Below are 18,776 nucleotides of genomic sequence, written 5' to 3'. Positions count from 1 at the left end.
TGGCGGGCAGGGAGCCATGTCCACAGTGCTCTTTTTCAGGAGACCCCGTTGTGATTTGGGGCTTAGTTCTCTACATGGTGACGCAACCAGCTCTGGGCCCCCTGGGGAAACATGTTCTGATCCAGCCTCTCTGTTTGCTGTTTTATTTTATTGCCTAGATCTACAAATCAACCAAGTGCAACGACATGCGTCAGACCGGGTACTGCCCTCGGGGCCCTTTCTGTGCCTTTGCACATGTGGAAAGTAAGTGCCTCTGTGGCAGGTGGAGCTCCACCTCTGGGTGACACTGGGAGGGTCAGCGCAGTGCGTTAGACAGAGCCCAGGGTGGCCCTGCCTCCGAGGTGTTCTGGGGTCCTGAGTGCCTTGGCCAGGTTCTGGCGTGTGGTCATTTTGGTGGCCAGATGGGCCCATGAAAAGTCCCCAAAGGCAGAAATGAGCCTCAGCAACAGGAAATGCACAGGCCTGACCCCTCCTTGATGCTCCCCAGCACTTCCCCCTACAGCTTTTGAATTTTGGTGCCAGCTCTTGTGAGCAAAGTTGCAAATTCCGAATTTACTTCCTTTCTTTTTTTTTTTTTTTTTTAATTTTAACGGGGAGGGTGGCTATTTCTGTTAGAATTTTACATTGTTTTCTGCTGTTCGAGTCATTCGTGACTCTCACCAGCGGCTACAGCCATCCTGTCAGAGACTGGTGCATATTCACTCTCCCTAATTTGTGGGGTTTCCTTTAACCAAACACTCCATGCATGTAGTTCTGCTACCGGCCAGCAGCTAGTCAAAGCCTGCCGCCCCCTTTCTCGGCAGAGAGCCTTGGAACCACAAGTGACTGGGGCTGCCGAGACCTCACCTCCGCCAGCAGCTCCGCGGCCCCCAGCGGGCAGCTCGGACACGTAAGTGGATGGCGTCCTGGGGAGGGTGCCTGCTCTGCTGTTTGATCTGAATCCAACTGTTAAGGGGCATGGATGGGTGTGATCTTTGGGTGATGGGGTTGGTGGCCGTCTGCCTGTGGGGTTGGTGGCTCCTCATAGAAGAGTTTAAAAGAGCCCTGACTGAATCCCGGCCCTGCCTTTTGTCAGACGCGCACATGTGTGCTGTGTGTGAGGTGCAGTCTCAGGCTGAGCGTGAAGGGAGGCCTGAGTCCAGTGGGACCCCTGCAGGGCAGCCCAGGCCAGGCTGGCAGGTCTCAGTGAGATTCGGGGGGGGTGGGGTTGAGGAGACTAGGGGGACTGGCGAGTAGGACCCTCGTGCCTGTGCGGGTGGGGGGAACAGTGGGGATCGGCTCAACCCTGCGTCCTGCCGGCCTGTTGCTCAGGCTGCTGGGGGTGTGCCGGAACGGTACCCCCACCCCTGAAGGTGGAGTGACTTTTTATGTATGCTAGTGGGGCATCTTTTGTCTTCTAATTACTTTGCAACTTAAAAAATTAACATGCTCGCATGCATAGAGGGTTTCAGCCTTGGCAGTGAGAGCTCAGAGGGGAAGGTTCCTTTGCAGTTTGAAACATTGTGGAACTAGATGTAGGTGATGGTCACACAACGTTGTAAACATGCTAAATGCCACGGAATTCTGCACTTTTAAAAAGCTACACTTACGTTGTGTGAATTGCAACTCAAATTTTTGAAATAAAACTAAGATAAGAAATGAAGCAAGGGGGAGGGTATATCTCAAAGTGGTAGAGTGCGTGCTTAGCATGCATGAGGTCCTGGGTTGTTCAGTTCCCAGTACCTCCTCTTAAAAAAGTAAATAAATAAACCTAATTACCTCCCTCTCCTCCCACCAAAAAAAAAAAAAGAAAGAAATGAAGCATCTGTCTAGGGTCAGCTCTGACTTCCAGGCCTGGTGCAGATGGCCTTAGTGGCATCTGCCTGCTTGGCAGCATTTGGCTCTGGATGGGTGTGGGGTGACATGGGCTGAGCGGCAGCCCTGGTTTCATCTCCTTTGGGGCTCCTGTTGCGACAGCCCCGGGGCGGCAGGGTGACGGCAGGTAGCAGGAGTGTCATCAGCCCTGCCGGGTCTGCACGGGGAGATCCCACCCAGTGGGCATCATGGGAGGGGAGCTTCTCATTCTCTACTGGCCGGTCCTCCTTCCCAGTCCCAAGTATCTCCATGTGGGGATCGATGACAAGTCCCAAATCCTGGCTTATGCATGGTAAGGGTTCCCATCCCTTCCTCTTCAGTGTAGAGTCCAGGTGGGCATCGGGACCCCAAAGCTCTTGGCTTGGTCCGGCCACACGTACCAACCAGCTGCATGTTTTTCTCCTGGAGGGGAAATGCCTGGGGTCTCATCTCCTGTAGCTGTGGTCCTGGGTTTGAGGGGTCTGTCTTGGGTCTGAATTCCTCGTTGAGACCAGGGAGAGGGAAGCAACGTCCCCACTGCTCACTCTTGGCTTTGGGGCCGTGTCTGCTGACACTCTCCCCCACCCCATACCCAGAATCGGCCCTCCGTGTGGCCTGCTGGCATCTCTCAACGGAAACACACTGTGAAATAATAGAACATATGTATATTGGTCTCTGCCCTCCAGCTCTTGACCCAGGACTCCGAGACCATCATAATTCTTTTGTTCCAATGAGATGACTCTTAGTGGGCTCCTGGGTTGGGGCTGGTCACAGGAAAGACCAGGCATGATTAGAAGCCTAGAACTTTCAGCCCCACCCCCATCCTCTAGGGGTAGGGTAGGGCTGGAGATTGAGTTCATAATCAATCATGCCCATGCGATGAGCTTATGTACGTCTCTAAAGTACAGGGTTTGGAGAGCATCCAGGTTGGTGATGACATTCACGTGGAGAGGGCACGTCCTGGCTCTGCGGGAACAGAAGTACCTGCACTCGGGATCCTCCTGGACCTTTCCTGAAGTGCTGGCTGTCCATCTGCGTCCTTTAGCACATCCTCTATGACTTAGTAACCTGGTGAACATTATGAAGTGTTTCACTGAGTTCTACGAGCTATTCTAGAAAATGATAGAACCAGAGGAAGGGCTCTTGGGAACACCGATGTACGTACAGCTGGCTCGGGGCTGGCGATGGATGTCAGAAGCACGGGCATCTCTCGGGAGTGAGCCCTTGGCCTGTGGGGTCTGCGCTGACTCTGGGTAGGGGGTGTCACGGGGGTTTTTCCTTTTCATCTGCTGGGACCACGCAGCTAGTCGGCCCTTCTGCCTCCCGTGTCTGGCTGCAGAGGTGCTGATTCCTTCAGTGAAGTGGGGAGCTGGGCTGCTGTCCTGGGAAGTGCCTGTGCTCCTCCCCTGGGTCTGGCTCGTGGGGTCGCCGCCCACTGCTGCTGTAGGTGGGGCTGCCCCCAGACTCGCCTAGCTCATGGATCCTCAGTTACACTTGTGGGTGTCAGTTGAGCCATTTTAGGGTGAACAGCAGTGTCTTGTGCATTCACTGTCCCATGCAGCCACCACCTCTGGTCGTCCTGCTGTGAGATAGACCTGGAGGGGCCTGAGGCCAGGATGTGAAATTGAGAAAGAAGTTGAAATCCTCTAAGACATGTCCATTAAAAAGATCCGAGCAAAGTGCTACAGTGTGAAATGTGCAGACTTCTCCTGGGGACCTGACATGGGACTGGCTAATCCTTTTCCTGACGTTTTCAGCAGATGCTCGAATGGGTTTCACGAGTCCATGAAACATGTAGGTCCAAAGCGGTGGGGCTGGCTTGGGCCACCTCTGGGCATGGGTTCAGGGGCATTTGGCTCGGTGGTGACCCTGAGGGAATATGTAGATTGGGATATATGGAGCTCGCCCTCCTCAGTGTGGATGTCGCTGTCCCAAATGAACCGTTTTCGTTTAAAGTTGGGGCAAGGAATTGCAGGGTGGCTTCTTTTCCCTGTTTTTCTGAATCTCAGTCACCTTTGATGGCAGAACTGAACTTAAGTGAAAAAGCTCCAGATGCCCTGTCTGGGGCAAGCTGCCCTCACAGCCCGCCCTTCTGCCCCATTCTGGAATGTTCGTGCATGGTTAGGTGCCTGCTCGGGCACCTACTTGTGAAAGCCCCTGTGTGATGGGAGTTGGTGACAACATGGCATGAGCTCTGCCCGCCTCTGCCCTGGCAGGTGAAGGTGCAGGGCAGCGGCAGGAGGGCCTGGATGGGAACAAGCCCCACGAAGGAGCTCTGGGGCCTGCTCGGGTTGGGACTGTGACACAAAGGTGAGCAGAGCTATTTCAGGATGACCTGGTTTCTTAGAACTCGGGTCTCTGGTCAGTGCCTTTGGAGACTCACCCAAATCTGGGGGGACAGGAGGGGTCACTTCTGGGCAAGAGAAATACAAGGAAACTAGATATACCAGGCTGGCCTCAGGGTCGAACCCAGCAGGAAGGGGCCCTGGTCAGGGCCTGTGTGGACACCGCCTCTTCTCTGCCCTCTGTGAGCCTTCTGGGTCCTTCTGCAAATCCAGAAACCAAACAAGGAAGGCAGGCAGGCCAGGATGACCTGAGCCACCACCATAAATTCACTTACCATAAGATTAGGCACAAAAATCAGGATATTCCTCAGATCTGAAGGATGTTTTGGTCAGCACCTTTTATGCTTATGTTTGACCTGAGAGAGTACAGGCCCTGAGCTCTGAGGGCAAAGCCATCATCATGCACACTTTTCCTAGAAGATCAGGGTTTTTATAAGAGCAGGAGAGGAAAAAAACTGCTCCCTCTACCATTTTAGGTTCAGTGCCTGGGGTCCTGCAAATTAAACTGACAAAAAACAGATTAAACAGAAGAAAAGGTTTGTTACTTACCCACAGGGAGGCAAGACCTGGGGGCTTATCTACCTTTTTAAAAAAATATAATATAGTACCTTTTTTTGAAAGTTTGTTTGTTTACCTTGTGTGTGCTAAGCACACGCTCTACCACTGAGCTATACCCTCCCCGCTTTATCTACCCTTTAAACAAAGATAAATTGTAGAGATAAGACCAAAGGGGTTTCTGCTGACAGGAAGCTAAATTGTGGGAAGGGAAAGCTATGGGGGAAGACAGTGGAAAATGAGGGTTATTCCAGTGAGTTTGTTGTACAGGCTCCATTTCCTGGGGTCTGACCCAGGTGGTTAGAGTTCTCTGGTGGTTAAGCTGTTCCCTTCCGCTTGGGAGGGGAGGGGAGGAGAGGGGAGCGCCTTTACAAAGGGAAATTCTTAGCCTATCTCCAGGCAGAAAGGGGAAGGGTATGAATTGCCTTCCAAGAAATCCTGCTTTTCCTCAGGTGTCGGACTGTCCAAGACGACCCGGCTCTGGAGGCTCAGCCCTGCCTCCTTTGTTTGGGGTTTGTCGACGCTGTGAGTTGAGGGAGCTCTGGCCTGCCTTCACACAGACCGTCCAGGAGGTCAGAGCTCCATGTCAGGTATAAGAAACAGAATCCAGGAGGATGGACACAGAGGCAGAAGACTGGAAAACCTCTTCTGTTTCGTGAGATTTCAGTCGGCGTTTTCTGCATTCTGAGCAAAGCTTAGGCCTCCGGGTATATCTCCGTCAGCTGCTCTTTTCTTCTAACAGCCAGTGCTTTTTCTGTTGCAGGCAAAGCGGAGGGATTCACCGGCTGAAGGCAGCCAGAAAGCCAGTGAGCAGGACAGTAAGCAGGTACCACTTGGGGCGAGATTTTGAGTTATCTTTGGGCCTGGGTGTGTTGCCTGTGTTGGGACATTCCACACGCAGCTGATTACAGCCCTCCCTTGCTCACACACTGATCTGGCTAATATCCCTTTGTAAAATGACCACATTCTTATATTCTTAGTCATCGGCCCCATGTGTTCTTTGTTTTAATGTTAAAAAAAATGTGTTATACCTTGGAAACAACAAAACCAAAACCTCTTAAACTTTTCTCTGGGGGGCAGTGAGAGGTACCCTTGGTGGCCTGCCTGTCTGTGAGTGCCCCAAGGCGGCCGTGACAAAACCCCACAGATCGAGGCTTGAACTATAGCTGTTGATTCAGTCTGGAGCCAGAAGGCCGAGCTCAGGGTGTCAGTGGGGTTTGCTCCTTCTGGGGGCCTCTGTCCTCAGCCTGTGGGCACTGTCTCCTCCCCATCTCTCCCCGTCCTCTTCCTCCTGTGTCCGTATTTGTCTCCCAAGGTCCCCTTTCTCTAAGGACATCAGTCATATTGATTAGGAGCCGCCCTTTACGACCTCATCTTAATTCCCTGGGTAAAGACCCTGACTCCAAGTGAGGTCCCATTTAGAGGTGCTGGGGGTCCTTACCCCAACACCTGAGTTCTGGGGACTCAGCTGAGCCCACGGCAGCGTCCCAGGTGAGCCTGGCTTGGCCCCTCCTGGAGCCAAAACTGGGTCACCACCTGGAGACAGTTTCATACCTGAGGAACTAGTGATCAGTGTGTTCTCTCGCCTCCACAGTGAGGCTGCATGCAGGGCTTCCAGCCATGCCCCTCACCTGAGGCAGCCCCTGGTCAGGCCCATTCTCTCTGTTCCACTCCACCCAGCTTCCTTGTGCTTGTTAAACTGAGTTGTTTTGAGAAACAGTTTTTTTTTTTTTTTTTTTTCCTGATCACCGCCGCCCTAAGGACACAAGGATGCTTGTTTTCCCAACACTGTGAAAAGGCAGAGCTTTAGATGCCGGGGCAGGCAGAGTGCTCACCCCACTGGCGCTTGTGACTTGTGTCTGCTCTGAGCTTCATCTTAAATTCCCAAGTGGGCAGTGCTCACAGCTCCCTTTCTTCTGGTTTTCTTGCTGCCCTGAGGGCACTTCCCTGGCAATTTTTCAGAGCAAGGTATTGAGGCATTTTCTTTTCTATTAGGAGCTTCTAAAGCGCATTTTTGAAACCAGCAGGATAACTGAAAGTAGAAATGCAACCCAGTTACATTTTTTTTTAAAGAGATTGAAATCAAGAAGTTGTTCGTTAAGAATCTGAAATGTGAAATGTTAACGGGAATGTAGCCAACAGGTGCTGTGAGCTGACTGGCCAAGTTCACCCACAGGCCAGCTCTCCCTGCGCCCAGAGACGCCCTCCCTGCCACCCCCAATCTCATTCCAAAGCCTGGCTCTGGGGGCAGTGAGCACCCAGGGAGCAGGGTTGCAAACCAGCTCAGAATTCCCCTCAGCCAGGTCAGCAGGTGTCCACATTTCCCCTGGAACCTCTGAGGATCCCTGTCCATTTGAAGGGCTGGCTGGGATGCCCAGGGGACACCGTGGCTTTGAGGCCAGCCTAGTGGCTTTTATGGGCAGATGGTGCTCAGCAGCTGCTTGTCTGCCTCCACATCGGCTGCAGTCCACATGCGCCATCCGCTCTGGCCAGAGGAGAGTGCTGGCCCCTTGTCTGCCTCCACGTCGGCTGCAGTCCCTGTGTTCCTGGTGTCCTTGTGTCCCTGGCCAGCAGCTGTTGTTCCTGGGTCTTCGGCCATTGCGTCAGAGTGGAGAGCACAGGGTGTGTGGAGTTTTCTTTGATAAATAGAGGCAATCAAGTTCCCTGGTTACCTCCAGCCCACTCCCCAGTTTCCATCTTCCCTCTTGGGCAGCCCTTTCCTCTGAAGCCACCTGCTCACCTGGTGGCCCCGGCTAGAACATACCGAGGAAAGCAGCTTCCCTGCTGTGGCCCCACTGTTACTGCAGAGTCCAGGCTCCAAGACCACAGACACTGTCCACGGTGCCCAGACCCCAGTCTTCCAAGACTCACTTTGTCCCACCCTGAGAGGCAGCCCATGGTGTCAGGCCTGGGGTGCTTGCTCTCACAAGAGTAGTACATCTCGGGGACTCGTGTCTCAGCAGACACTCAGGCTTTCAGAGCTGCCACCCTGGTCACCCCACAGCCACCCAGCACATGAGTGTGTCTCTCCATGTCGGAAGGAGTTTTTCTCCAGCCTGTTACTCAAAAACAGGCAGATGGGAAAGCCTCCTGACCTTGGGACTGACGATTTTCTTGCATGTGACACCAAAAGCACAGGCAATGAAAGAGAAAATAGATAAACTGGGCCTCATCGAAATTGAAAATCTGTGCATCAGAGGACACTGTCAACAGAATAAAAGGCAGCTCACAGGTTGGGAGACAATCTCTGCAAATTATGTCTCTGATAAGGGGTTGATATTCAGAACCTAGAAGTCCTACAACTCAACATCAGCAGAACAAGCCACCCGATTAAAAAATGGGCAAAGGAACTGAGTAGACATTTTTCCAAAGAAGATGCACAAACAGCGCATAAACATAGGAAAAGATGCCCAGTATCACAGGGGGGGAAAGGTAAACCAAAACCACTAGGAGGTACCATTTCACACCCTTTAGGGGATGGGTACTATTCAAAAGTAAACAAGGAGAAAGAGAATAACAGGAGCTGGCAGGAATGCAGAGAAATGGAAGCTGTTGTGCGCTGCTAGTGGGAATGTAAAGTGGTGCAGCTGCTGTGGAGAACACTACGGCAGGTCCTTGAAAAGTTAAAAATAGAATCACCTTACAATTCAGACCTTTCACTTCTGGGTATGTACTCAAGCAAATCGCAAGCATCTCAAAGAGGTAGTCATACTCCCATGTTCACAGCTGCATTATTCACAAAGCCAGAAGGTGGGCACAGCCCACATGCCCATTGGCAGAAGCATCATGTGGTCTGTCCAGCCAGTGGAATATTATTCAGCCACAATAAAGGAAGGAACTCCTGACACATGCATCAACCTCGAAGACTGTTAGCTCAGGCTGCCATAACAGAGCTTCAAACTGGCTGGCTAAAATCCTGGAAGTTCATTTTCTCACAATTTTAGAGGCTTGAAGCCCAGGATCAAAGCGTAGACAGGTGTGGTTTCTGCAGATCCTCTCTCCTCAGCTTGCAGATGGCTGGTGTCTTGCTTTCTGCTCACATGTCCTTCCCTCTGTGCCTGTGCATCCCTGGAGTCTCTTTCTTATCTTAGAAGCACACTGGTCACCTCCTTAATGGTTTGATTTCCAGATACGGTCACATTAAAGTTTAGGACTTGAACATTCATATTTTGGGGGTGATACAAACACTTTGTTCCAAGCAAAGACATTAATGCTCAGTGAAATAAGCTAGACAGAGAAGACAAATCCTGTATGATCCCATTTACAGGAGGTCCCTGCAGCTGTCAAATTCATAGAGACAAGATGGAAGGGTGGGTGCCAGGGGCTGGTGGAGGGGGTGGGAGGTGAGCATTTAGTGGGATAAAGTTTCAGTTTGGGAAGATGAAAAAGTTCTGGAGACAACAGTGCGGATGTGCTTAATGCTGTTGGACTGTGTGCTTAAAAATGGTTAAAATGGTATATGTTATGTTATGTGTATTTTACCACAATAAAAAAGAAAGAGGCGGGTTGGGTATAGCTCAGTGGTAGAGCACATGCTTAGCATGCATGAGATCCTGGGTTCCATCCTCAGTACCTCTATTAAAAGAAAAAGTACAAAAAAAAAAAAATGAAACCATAAATGATTAAACCTTAAGAAAAAAAAAAAAGTAAGAAACCAGGCAGACAAATCATATGGAGGGGGCATGGTCCGCATCTCACTGTGTCACATCTGACTCCCCCAGTGATAGGGTTCCCATGTGGGTTCTGCCCATCCTAGTATGTCTGTAACTATCATGGCCTCAGGGAAAGGACCAACCAGGATGTTGTTATTAGTTTTCAGGATAAAGTATCACCTGATGTCTTCAAGGGGGCACATGCTCCTACAGTGTGACGTTTTTGGGTGGGTGAAGTCCCAGCGAGTGCCTCAGACCGGTGGCTCCCAGCCAGTTTCCATGTGTGGGGTTTAACGTGGGGTGTCTGCAGTGCCGTGCGTAGGTTACTGCTGTTCCTGCCTCGCCTGCGGAGGGAGGTGGGGTGGGCTGTGGTCACCTTTACCACAGCTGGAGGGACAGGAAAGCTCAGTTGTGGATGAGCAGGTAGGTGGGCCCAGGGAGAGCTGGGGGACGTTGCTCTCTGGACCTCTTGTTTGAGTTGCTGTTTTTAAATTTTAGCCTCAGACACACAATGGTAACCAGTTCCAGGGTCTCTGTGCAGTCATGGCCCACTGGGCTGTCATCTGGGGCCTCTCTTGAGCAAAGCCAGTTTTGATGGGGAGATGGTGAATGCCAAGAAGGGGACCTCAGGGCACAATGCACAATGCGAAACCATCCTGTGCCAGGTTGCTCTCCTACAAACTGTAAAATAATACTCCTTTTTACTCTGGAAATTTCATGGGGAACCCCAGCCCCTGTACATGGTCTTACAAACCCCTCTACACATAAGGTTAGCTTTTCCTGTATTACTTCAAGGCATTACCCAGACATCATACCATTTTACTTTAATATAGCTTCTGACTCTCCATTTCCTGATGACCTCGGAGTGTGCATTTCAGACATGGCTGTCATGGTGTGGAAAGCTCTGAGGTCTGGCTTCGTAGCTCTGTCCTGCTCCATTTTTATCATGTGTATTTCTGTGCACAGAACCCTCCACATTACTGGCTGTTTATCCAAGGTTGTGCCTCTTCTTTTTCTTATAATCTGTTCTCTCTCAAATAAAGATAATATGAATTGCCCCGATCTTTTTCTTTTGTTGGATGACAGGGTCGTAGGATTATTTCATCGATGTTTTCAGAAGCAGGGCTGGCACTCTCCTCATTTCTGTGCTGGGTGTTTTCTCTACCGCCACATCTGCTTTTGAACATCATTTTCTGCAGAACAGTCCATTAGATGGGACGCTTCCCAGATGCATTTGTTCCCGTCCCTGGGTGATCAACAGCTCTTGATTCTGCTGTCACAGTCGTTGAAACTAACCAGATATTGAAGGCCCCTCTAGAGTATTTGGAAAAATAGTCGACGTTCTTTGTTTTGTTTTGGGGATAGAAGTTGGGCAGCCCATCCATCGTGATTCTGTAGTTTCTGTTCCCCCACAGGTCCTCTGTCACTGCGTTGTCACCTTCCTGTCCCTGAACAGGCCGCTAGCTCACCTTCTTGTGTCTTTGCACAGAGCCACCTGGCGGTGTTGGCCGTGGTTCACCCGCTCGCCCCCAGCGTGAGTTCCAGTGTGGCGTCCAGCCTGGCATCCAGCACTGGCTCAGGCGGCTCCTCGCCCACCACTCTGCCCGCCCTCTCGGCCCGTTCCCACCTGCTCGACCCCACTGGCAGTGCTGTTGAGGCAGTCCCAGGTAAGTCCAGGGCTCTGCTCCCATTTCCCCAGCTCCTCTGTGCACTTCTCAGGACAGTTTCCGGTTCACACTGGGGACTCTCCTATTGTAGAAAAGCAGCTTCGGTCATCTACCAATTGGCTGTATTGCACATGGTTGAGGAAACGCCTGCCTCTCTGGGAGCCTTGGGTTGCAGAACCCTTGGGTGGGGCAGCTGTATGGGCCCCATCAGGCAAGGCAGAGCACGCAGTGTCACCCAGCCCAGGGCCATGGAGACAGGAGGCTTCAGAGAAGTGAAATATAGGGGTCATGGAGGGGCAGCAAAGGCACCCAAAGGTGGGAGATAGTGACAAGGGTGGGGAGTGGGGATGAGGTCACAAGGCAGTGAGCACAGCTGCCAGCTGCCAGCTGCCTTGGCTGCTGGGAGCCCTTGAGGGTTTGTGAACTGATAACCAATGTGATTGGACCTGGGTTGGGGTGCAGAGCCCAGGTTGGGGCTGTGGTGAAAGTGCAGGGAAGAGTGGAGCTGGTGGGCCGGGCAGTGCCAGCTGGGGTCCCCTCAGGCCACGGGTGGTGGACACCTGGCTGCACCAATAACACTAGCCCCAGTTGTGGGAAGTAACGGAATCCTCAGAACTGCCCTCTGGCCCCAGGAGGAGGGCCCTTGCCGGGCTTTCTACTGCTAGGACACCGACCCAGAGTGCATACCACCCGCTTTGGGCTAACAGGTGTAGACCGGATTGTTTTTCCTTGTAGTTTCATTCAGGTTGTATCCTTGCTAACACACTGCATGAATAGAAAGGGTAACTCTAAAACAAACAGGTGCTGTTTCTAGACATTCTGTATTTAATAGATTAATGGAGTCTTATTTCAGGGCCACTGCCCTCCACTTCATACAGACAGGTTCGAACCTCTGGAGCTCATTGCGGGTGTGGCTGGCAGCAAAGGGCGGTGAGGCTAGATCAGCTGTGGAGGCAGAAGGCACTGGACCCGGGCCTGTGGGCAGCTGACTCTAGGTGACCTCTGAGGGCAGGGGTCACAGCCTGACCCGTATGGCGTTGGGTTGATCGAGGTTTTACCTGTGTGGGGTTTGGCCGGAGCCGCTGCAGGTGGGCAGGGTAGGAGCAGTGGGCCGGTTCTGGGCTCTGAGCTTCTGTGCGGAGACCTCTACTTTCCCTGAACGAAGCAGCCCCTACCCCGCCGCCTCCCAGCGCACGGAGGGGCAGGTGCTGGTGATAGGAGGTGGCGCGCCCTGCCGGGGCTCCCACACGGAGCCCTGGGGACGCGGCGGGGCTCGGAGGACTCTGAACCGCGGGGCCCTGTACACGCGTACCTGCGCGCCCTGCCCCAGCCAGGTGCGGCGTGGGCGGGGCCGTCTACGGTTTCCGGGCGGGGGCGGTCAAGCTAGGGCTTGCGTCATCGGGGGCAGACCCGGCGCGGGGCGGAGCATGGCGGGGGCGGGGCCGACGCGGGGCGGGCGGGGCCCGGGGCGCGTTTGAATCGGCGGCGGCGGCGGCGGCGGCGGAGGCCGCCGCAGCGGCGGACGGTGAGTCAGCATCGTCAGGGTGCGGGTTGTTCCCTGGAGCTGCAGACGGGGCGTGCGCATCCGTACTCCAGGTGCGGCTTCTCCGTCCCCCCGCTCCAGGTGGGCCAACTCCTCCCAGGTGAGGTGCTTCTCCCTCTCATCTCCCAACCCCGCTACCTTCCTTGTGCTCCCCGCGCCCCGAGCCAGGTGTACACCCAGGCGTCGGTACCAGGATCTTAAGGGTTGCAGAGTGAGGTGAACGTGAACACCCCCTCTTTAGGAACCTGCTCTACAAAAGCGCCTGCTGGTTCCCTGCGTGGGGGCCAGCCGCGGGCTTCTCCAGGGAAGCCTGCATCACCTAGTGGAGGTGGGTCTCTTGCTCCCGGGTTAGGACTGGGTTCCTGCCTTATCTTGCTGTGAATCGCCGTCTGCACTGTCTGAAGCTCTGACTAGTAGTGAGCCAGTTCGCCAGGTGCTTCTCCATCCTCTGGTTCGGGGAAGGACAGCCCGCCAGGGGGCATCCTGGCCCGGGTGGGTGCAGGGGAGCACCCCACTTCAGGAGTTCCTCATTCTGGCCTCTGATTCTGTGCTCTGTGTGTGTTGTCCTCCTGTGTCTCCTGATCCCGGGAGACCTAGGCACCTCTTGAATGTGCTGTGTCATGTCAGGAACTGAGCTTTGCCAGGGCCATTACTCAGCAGCTTTTAACTAATTTCTCATTAACATCTGGGCAGTTCCTGGTATTTTGGCAAGGCGAGTTCTGGGTCAGGTGGCACAGTTTATGTAACTCAGTTCACGTCGATTTTGAGTGTTAAAAGTCAGTTCTTCCATTAGGAGAACATCTCAGAAGATCTGGGTCTGACCTCGGGTACAGTGAGGGGTGTAGTAGGACAAGAGAAATAGTGCTGGAGAAAAAGTGGGCCAGGACACCTCCTGGGAGCAGCTGTGACCGCCCTGCAGGCTGAACACAGGCTGTGGTTTGTCAGGTGACGGTTGGGCCCTGTTGTGCCTGCTGTGCACCTGGGAGGAGGAGGGCAGGGTAACAGGGGTGCCCCTTTATGCTGAGTCATGGGGTGGGGGTGGGGGAGTGGGATGAAATAACTTCAAAGTGAGAAAAGGCTCCTGTCCTCAGTTTGTTTCTGGCCATCTATCCATCCCTTCCTTAATTTTTTATGTGCCTTTGTTATTCAAAAAGTATCTCTGGACCTCTGTCCGCTTTGAGCAGACCACCTCTCACCTGATCCCACCACCCCAGGTGCAGAGGCCTGGCTGACCAGCATGTCCAGGACAGGAGCTTGGGACCCCAGGCAGAGCAGATGGGCTAGGCCAGCCTAGGGAGCGTGGAGAGGTGGTGGCAGGGCAGGTGTGCATTGGTCAGGTCAGGGTGCTGGCTCTAGTGTGTGAGTCTGCACGTTGGCCAGCGGTGGTCCGGGTCCCTGCTGGACCTCACAGTCTGAGTGTCATGCAGGAATGGGGCAGAGGGCCATTCTGAGAAGGATTTTGGAGGCTGAGCAGGAGTTTTCTCAGGACTAGTGGGACTAATGGAAGCTGCACCAGGCTGTAGCCCATAGCAGTTTTGTGGCTTGAGGAAAAAAGAGGAGCCATTGCTGGGGTGGGAAGGCTGCTGGGGGCAGGGTGGGGCAGGGTCCTGCTGGGAAGTATGGACCAGCACACAGAGGGGTGTGTTCTTTTTGGGAAGCAAGCCTCGTGACATGAAGGGGTTGGCATCACAATAAAGTCACTTTTGGGACAGGGCAACTCGGGGTGAGGGGGCAGCTTGCAGAGATGGCCGGAGCCTGGGGCCTTGACTGGTATGGAGGGAGGGAGGAGGAGCTGAGCACTCCTGCTGGGCTTCTGCTGGGCTTCTGCTGAGCACGTGGCCCAGGGGCACTAGGTCAAGAGAGGCACCTGAGGGCACAGAGTTTCATAAGGGGCTGATGCTGCAGTTGGGCCTCTCCTGGGGGACGTCTGGGGCCTCTGCAGGTTAGTGTTACACAAGACCAGGCACGGAGGGGCTGCCAGGTTCCCAAGGAGGATGACAGGGCCAGGAGGTGGCCCCGGGCAGAGTAGGGAAGAGGGACAGGTGGGGGTCGAGGGCTGTGTTTGACCAGAGGGGTTTAGGGGCGCAGCTCAGGGTTGGAGGACAGGGCCTGGGGCAGCAGTTGGAGGAGTGAGATGGAAACTGGGGATGGCACAAAGGAGGGGGTAGACAAGGTGCAGATTGGAGGGAGGGGCTGCAGGGCCTGTGGTCAGGTCCTGGGAAGCAGGTGGGAGCCAGAGAATGCACCTCTGTGCCGAGTTGACAGCAGGAGACAGGGCCATCTGTGGAGAGGTCCTGAGAGCTCTGGGGCCCTAGGTCTGTAGGAGGTGACCGTTCAAGCACCGGAGCACAACCTGGAGAGGATGGGTGCGTAAGGAGGGGGTGTCTAGGTGGTCCCGATTGTTGAGAGTTAAATTATGTCCTCCCCTCCCCTGGTAAAGAGAAGCCTCAGCCCTAAGCCCCTTGTCCCTGGGAGTGTGATCTTACTTGGAAACAAGTCTTTGCAGATGTAATCAAGGTAAAAGGTGAGGTCATTAGGATGGGCCCTAATTCAGTATGACTGGTGTCCTTATAAGAAGGCAATTTGGACAGAGACGGGGCGGGGGATACCATGTGAGGACAGAGGCAGAAGTGGGGGTGATGCGTCCACAAGCCAGCGATTGCCAGCACCACGAGAAGCAGGAGAGGCAGGAAAGGAGGGTTCCTGGAGCCTCAGAGGGAGCCCAGCCCTGTGCACCCTGCCCTCAGCCTCTGGCTCCAGACTGCGAGAGTGGATTTGTGTTGTTTGAAGCTGCCTGGCATATGGTGCTTGGTTTTGGTGGCCCTGGAACACAAGTGCCCCTGCCCTTCTGGACCTCTGGAAGAGGCTGTCCCGCGAGTGAGAGGCACTTGCTGCAAAGAAGGGTGAAGAAGCAGGGCCAGGGAGGGGCGCCACCAGAGGGAGCCCCAGGAGGGCAGGAGGCCTGTTCAGGCCAGAGGTGGGTGTGCCCCTGGGCCCCCTGCCCTGCTGTCTCCCTGAAGGGCTTGGAATAATCTTTTTTCCCTGTCACCACCCTTCTGTCAGCTCTCGACTTTCCTCAGAAGTCACACAACTCCTATCCCATTTTTCCCAGTAAGTGCAGTAAATGTGTCTTTCATTTAAAAGACAACAACCCCCTTGCCAGCTGTTGGTCCCTCTGTCCTGAGAGCCACCATCTCGTCTCCTTGCCCTGTCGATTCTTAGATTTGAATGCAGCCATTCAGAGCCACTCAGCTTCCCTGCTGCTCCGGCCTCTGCTCCTGGGGTCTGGCCGAGCCCGGTGGCAGATGTGGTCAGAACTGAGCAGTCCTCTCCCGAGCGGGTCTGATTTGATGCCACTCGTCGGATGCTATCCAGGGATTCTGACACTTGGCACCAGGCGGCTGGGGGTGGGGCAGAGGCCAAAGGCTCCAGAAGCCAGGCTGGCTGACTCAGAGCTGGAGGTTCTGATGAGGGTCCCTGTCATGCACCCCTGGGCTGGGGGCAGGGGTAGGTTTGTGGCCTTTTGAAATAGGACTTGATGCAACTGACCAGCTGTCACCGGAAGGGTGTGGGGGCCGGGGGGGCCTGCAGCCAGCAATGGGGACAGGACTTGGCCCCACAGGAGAGGCCTACCTGCCTCCTGGAGGGGGTGCAGGGAGGGAGAGCAGACCCCAGAGGTGGGGTGGGAGGAGAAAGGTGCTGAGTGTGGCCCAACACCTGTGTGTTGTGTCTTCGATGCCACCACCATCTTCTGTGGATGTGGCTGTGACTGTGCTGGAAAGGCGGTGCCAGACCCCAGGTATGTCCCAGGAGCTCCTGTGGCCCTGCCCCTGGTCCTCAGTTCCACGGCCACACCTTCCCTGAGCTGCCCCTGTGGGGCTGTAAGAACCTACAAGAGAAGCTCCAGCTTTGGGGGCTGGAAGGTCTGACCTCAGCTACCCCAGGACAGCTTGCTCAACACCAGGACCCCAGGGCAAAGAGCCCCAATAGAAGAGTGTCAGGTGGGGACAGGGTGAGGGGAGACGGCAGCCCTAAACTGCAGGAAAGGGTTTCTCAGGAAAGCTTAGGGAGGTGGGGGGCCAGTGCTGAGGGGCCCACATTCCATTCCCCTGTCCGTTTAACAAACAGGCCTGGAGTGTACTGGGGTCTCCAACAGAACTGGATGGAAATGGCCCTGCCGGCGGGTGGGACCCAGCTCGGCTCCCCAGGAGGAGGCTGGGATGCAGGTCTCTGCTGTGACCTGGCCAAGGAGGTCAGCGTGAATGCTGCCTGAGTTGTCTGTGAGCTGCTTTCCCATGGACATCACACTCCTGGAATTTTCTTTACTAGTCAAGCATGTTTACTTGGTCAGATTTTTCCAAATGATTAGGGATGTAAAGTCAGTGAGCTCAGGGCTATGTTGCTGGGGCCCAAGGTCCATGGGCTCTGAGCCCAGGCGAGTCCTCACCGCCCATGCTCTCCCCTTGCTGAGGCTCTCTTGTTTCCTGTGGTGACATTGGTTCTGCTCCACAGGATCTGCTCTAGACCTTCACCTTGGTGACATAAACCTTGCACCCCTTGATAAGGAGCTGGAAGAGCATGACGGCGGTGACCTTGGACCAACAGGTAATGCCTGCGACTGGCGCTCTTTCCAGGGCTGTCCTGGGCCGGCCAAGCCTTCCCTTTGTTGAATCCTTAAGTGGTTCTAGGGTAGGAGGGGCCGTCTCCCTCCCTGTGCCCTCCCCTGACCCCTCCTCCCCACAGCCCCTGCAGAGATGGTGGGGGTCAGGCCTTCATGGCCCTTCTGAGGAGGTTTCACCACTGTGTTGGCACAAGGATGTATATGCTAACGTTAAATAGAGTCATTTTCTTCGACCTAAGAGTTCATCATTTTCTTCTGATACTACAATAAACCATTTCTAGGGGGGCCCTGAAAGTACTGGGACCACCGTGCCCATGGATAGGTGGGCTAGGCAGGGCTCGTGGGTGTCTGGCCTCTGCCAGGACCCCTGCTGAATCATTCACTGTGTCTGAGCACAGAGGGGTGTGGCCACATCTCACCTGGGCAGGGGAGCCCCCCAGTCCGCCCAGCAGCCCCCCGACCCCGTGTCCACCTGCTCCCCTGCTAGGGCAGTGCTGGGTGTTTCCCGGGGTGGAGGCTGCCACCTGTTAACCCGGCTCCTCTGCTCCATGCAGGTCAGAGGTCACTAGGGGGCTCGGCGCCTGTGGCCATCCCGGGCTGTCTGCCCCGCTCCCCGTCCCTGCATTCCTCGTCATCCTTGTCTGCCTCCCCACTTGGCTCCTTCTCCCAGTCTCTGTCGGGGCCGCTCGTCTCCTCAGCCATGACGCCCCCCCAGCAGCCACCACCCCTCAAGTCGGAGCCCAGAGTGCTGGGGCCCTCAGGCGGCTCCTACAACTCCTTTGGTGAGCGGGGACCCCTGGGGGGTGGCCATGGCGCAGCCAGCCTCTGTGGGGTGTCAGGGACCCTGAGACACTGGTTGGATCCGCCTCACTCACGTGGAGCTTCTCAGGCTGCCTCAGGGAGTGTGATGTCACCAGAGATAGAACACAGCAGCAGATGAGTTTGCAAAAACAGGAAACAGCCGTTCCTTGTTTAAACTTTACTGAAAAATGTTATTTATCTTATGTGATCTGTTCTGTGTTAAAAAGAATATATATTTTTAAATGTTAATTTCTGATGCCACATATGTTACTGGATGTCATCCATGTAAGCAAAAGCTCTTTGGGGTTCTCCAGATTCTAAGTGCACGAGGGGTCTGGAACCAGAGTCTGAGCATCACTGCAGAAACCTGGAACTCGTTTCCTTTTCTGATAGAAAGATCAGCGCAGGCATTGTTGTCAGTTGGGCCTGGGGTCCCCAAAGCTTGCCAGGGGGTGTCTGTGATGTCCCAGCATGACTGGGCTGACACCTGTCTCCTCCATATACAGGCTTGAATGGCGTCCCCGGCAGCATCTGGGACTTTGTTTCTGGAAGCTTCTCTCCCAGCCCATCCCCCATCCTGAACACTGGCCCTGCATCCTCTTCAGGCGCCAGTCCAAACAGTGCCGAGCTGGCCCGGGTCCGGCGGCAGCTGGACGAGGCCAAGAGGAAGATCAGGCAGTGGGAGGAGTCCTGGCAGCAGGTGAAGCAGGTGAGCCTGAGGAGGGGCCACTGAAATGGGGGGCTGGGGGCACACGAGGG

The 18,776-nt window shown here is 54.5% G+C and overlaps 1 protein-coding gene across 5 annotated transcripts in view; it reads left to right on the top strand.

The window, feature by feature from the left end:
* The window catches only part of UNKL (unk like zinc finger), a 41,098-nt gene that overhangs the window by 18,850 nt on the left and 3,472 nt on the right, over positions 1-18,776 (top strand). For all 5 annotated transcript variants that reach the window (XM_032460079.1, XM_032460077.1, XM_032460078.1 and 2 more), the window contains 7 exons: positions 159-243; positions 804-889; positions 5,497-5,559; positions 10,875-11,052; positions 17,108-17,200; positions 17,771-17,998; positions 18,524-18,726. In XM_032460079.1, coding sequence (XP_032315970.1) covers positions 159-243; positions 804-889; positions 5,497-5,559; positions 10,875-11,052; positions 17,108-17,200; positions 17,771-17,998; positions 18,524-18,726 — 936 coding nt within the window. The remainder of the gene's footprint in view (positions 1-158; positions 244-803; positions 890-5,496; positions 5,560-10,874; positions 11,053-17,107; positions 17,201-17,770; positions 17,999-18,523; positions 18,727-18,776) is intronic.

This window comes from Camelus ferus, chromosome 18, assembly GCF_009834535.1.
Source record: "Camelus ferus isolate YT-003-E chromosome 18, BCGSAC_Cfer_1.0, whole genome shotgun sequence".
NCBI classification, from domain to species: Eukaryota; Metazoa; Chordata; class Mammalia; order Artiodactyla; family Camelidae; genus Camelus; species Camelus ferus.
Note: the sequence above shows the minus strand (reverse complement) of the source record. Positions and strands in the feature narration are given on the sequence as shown.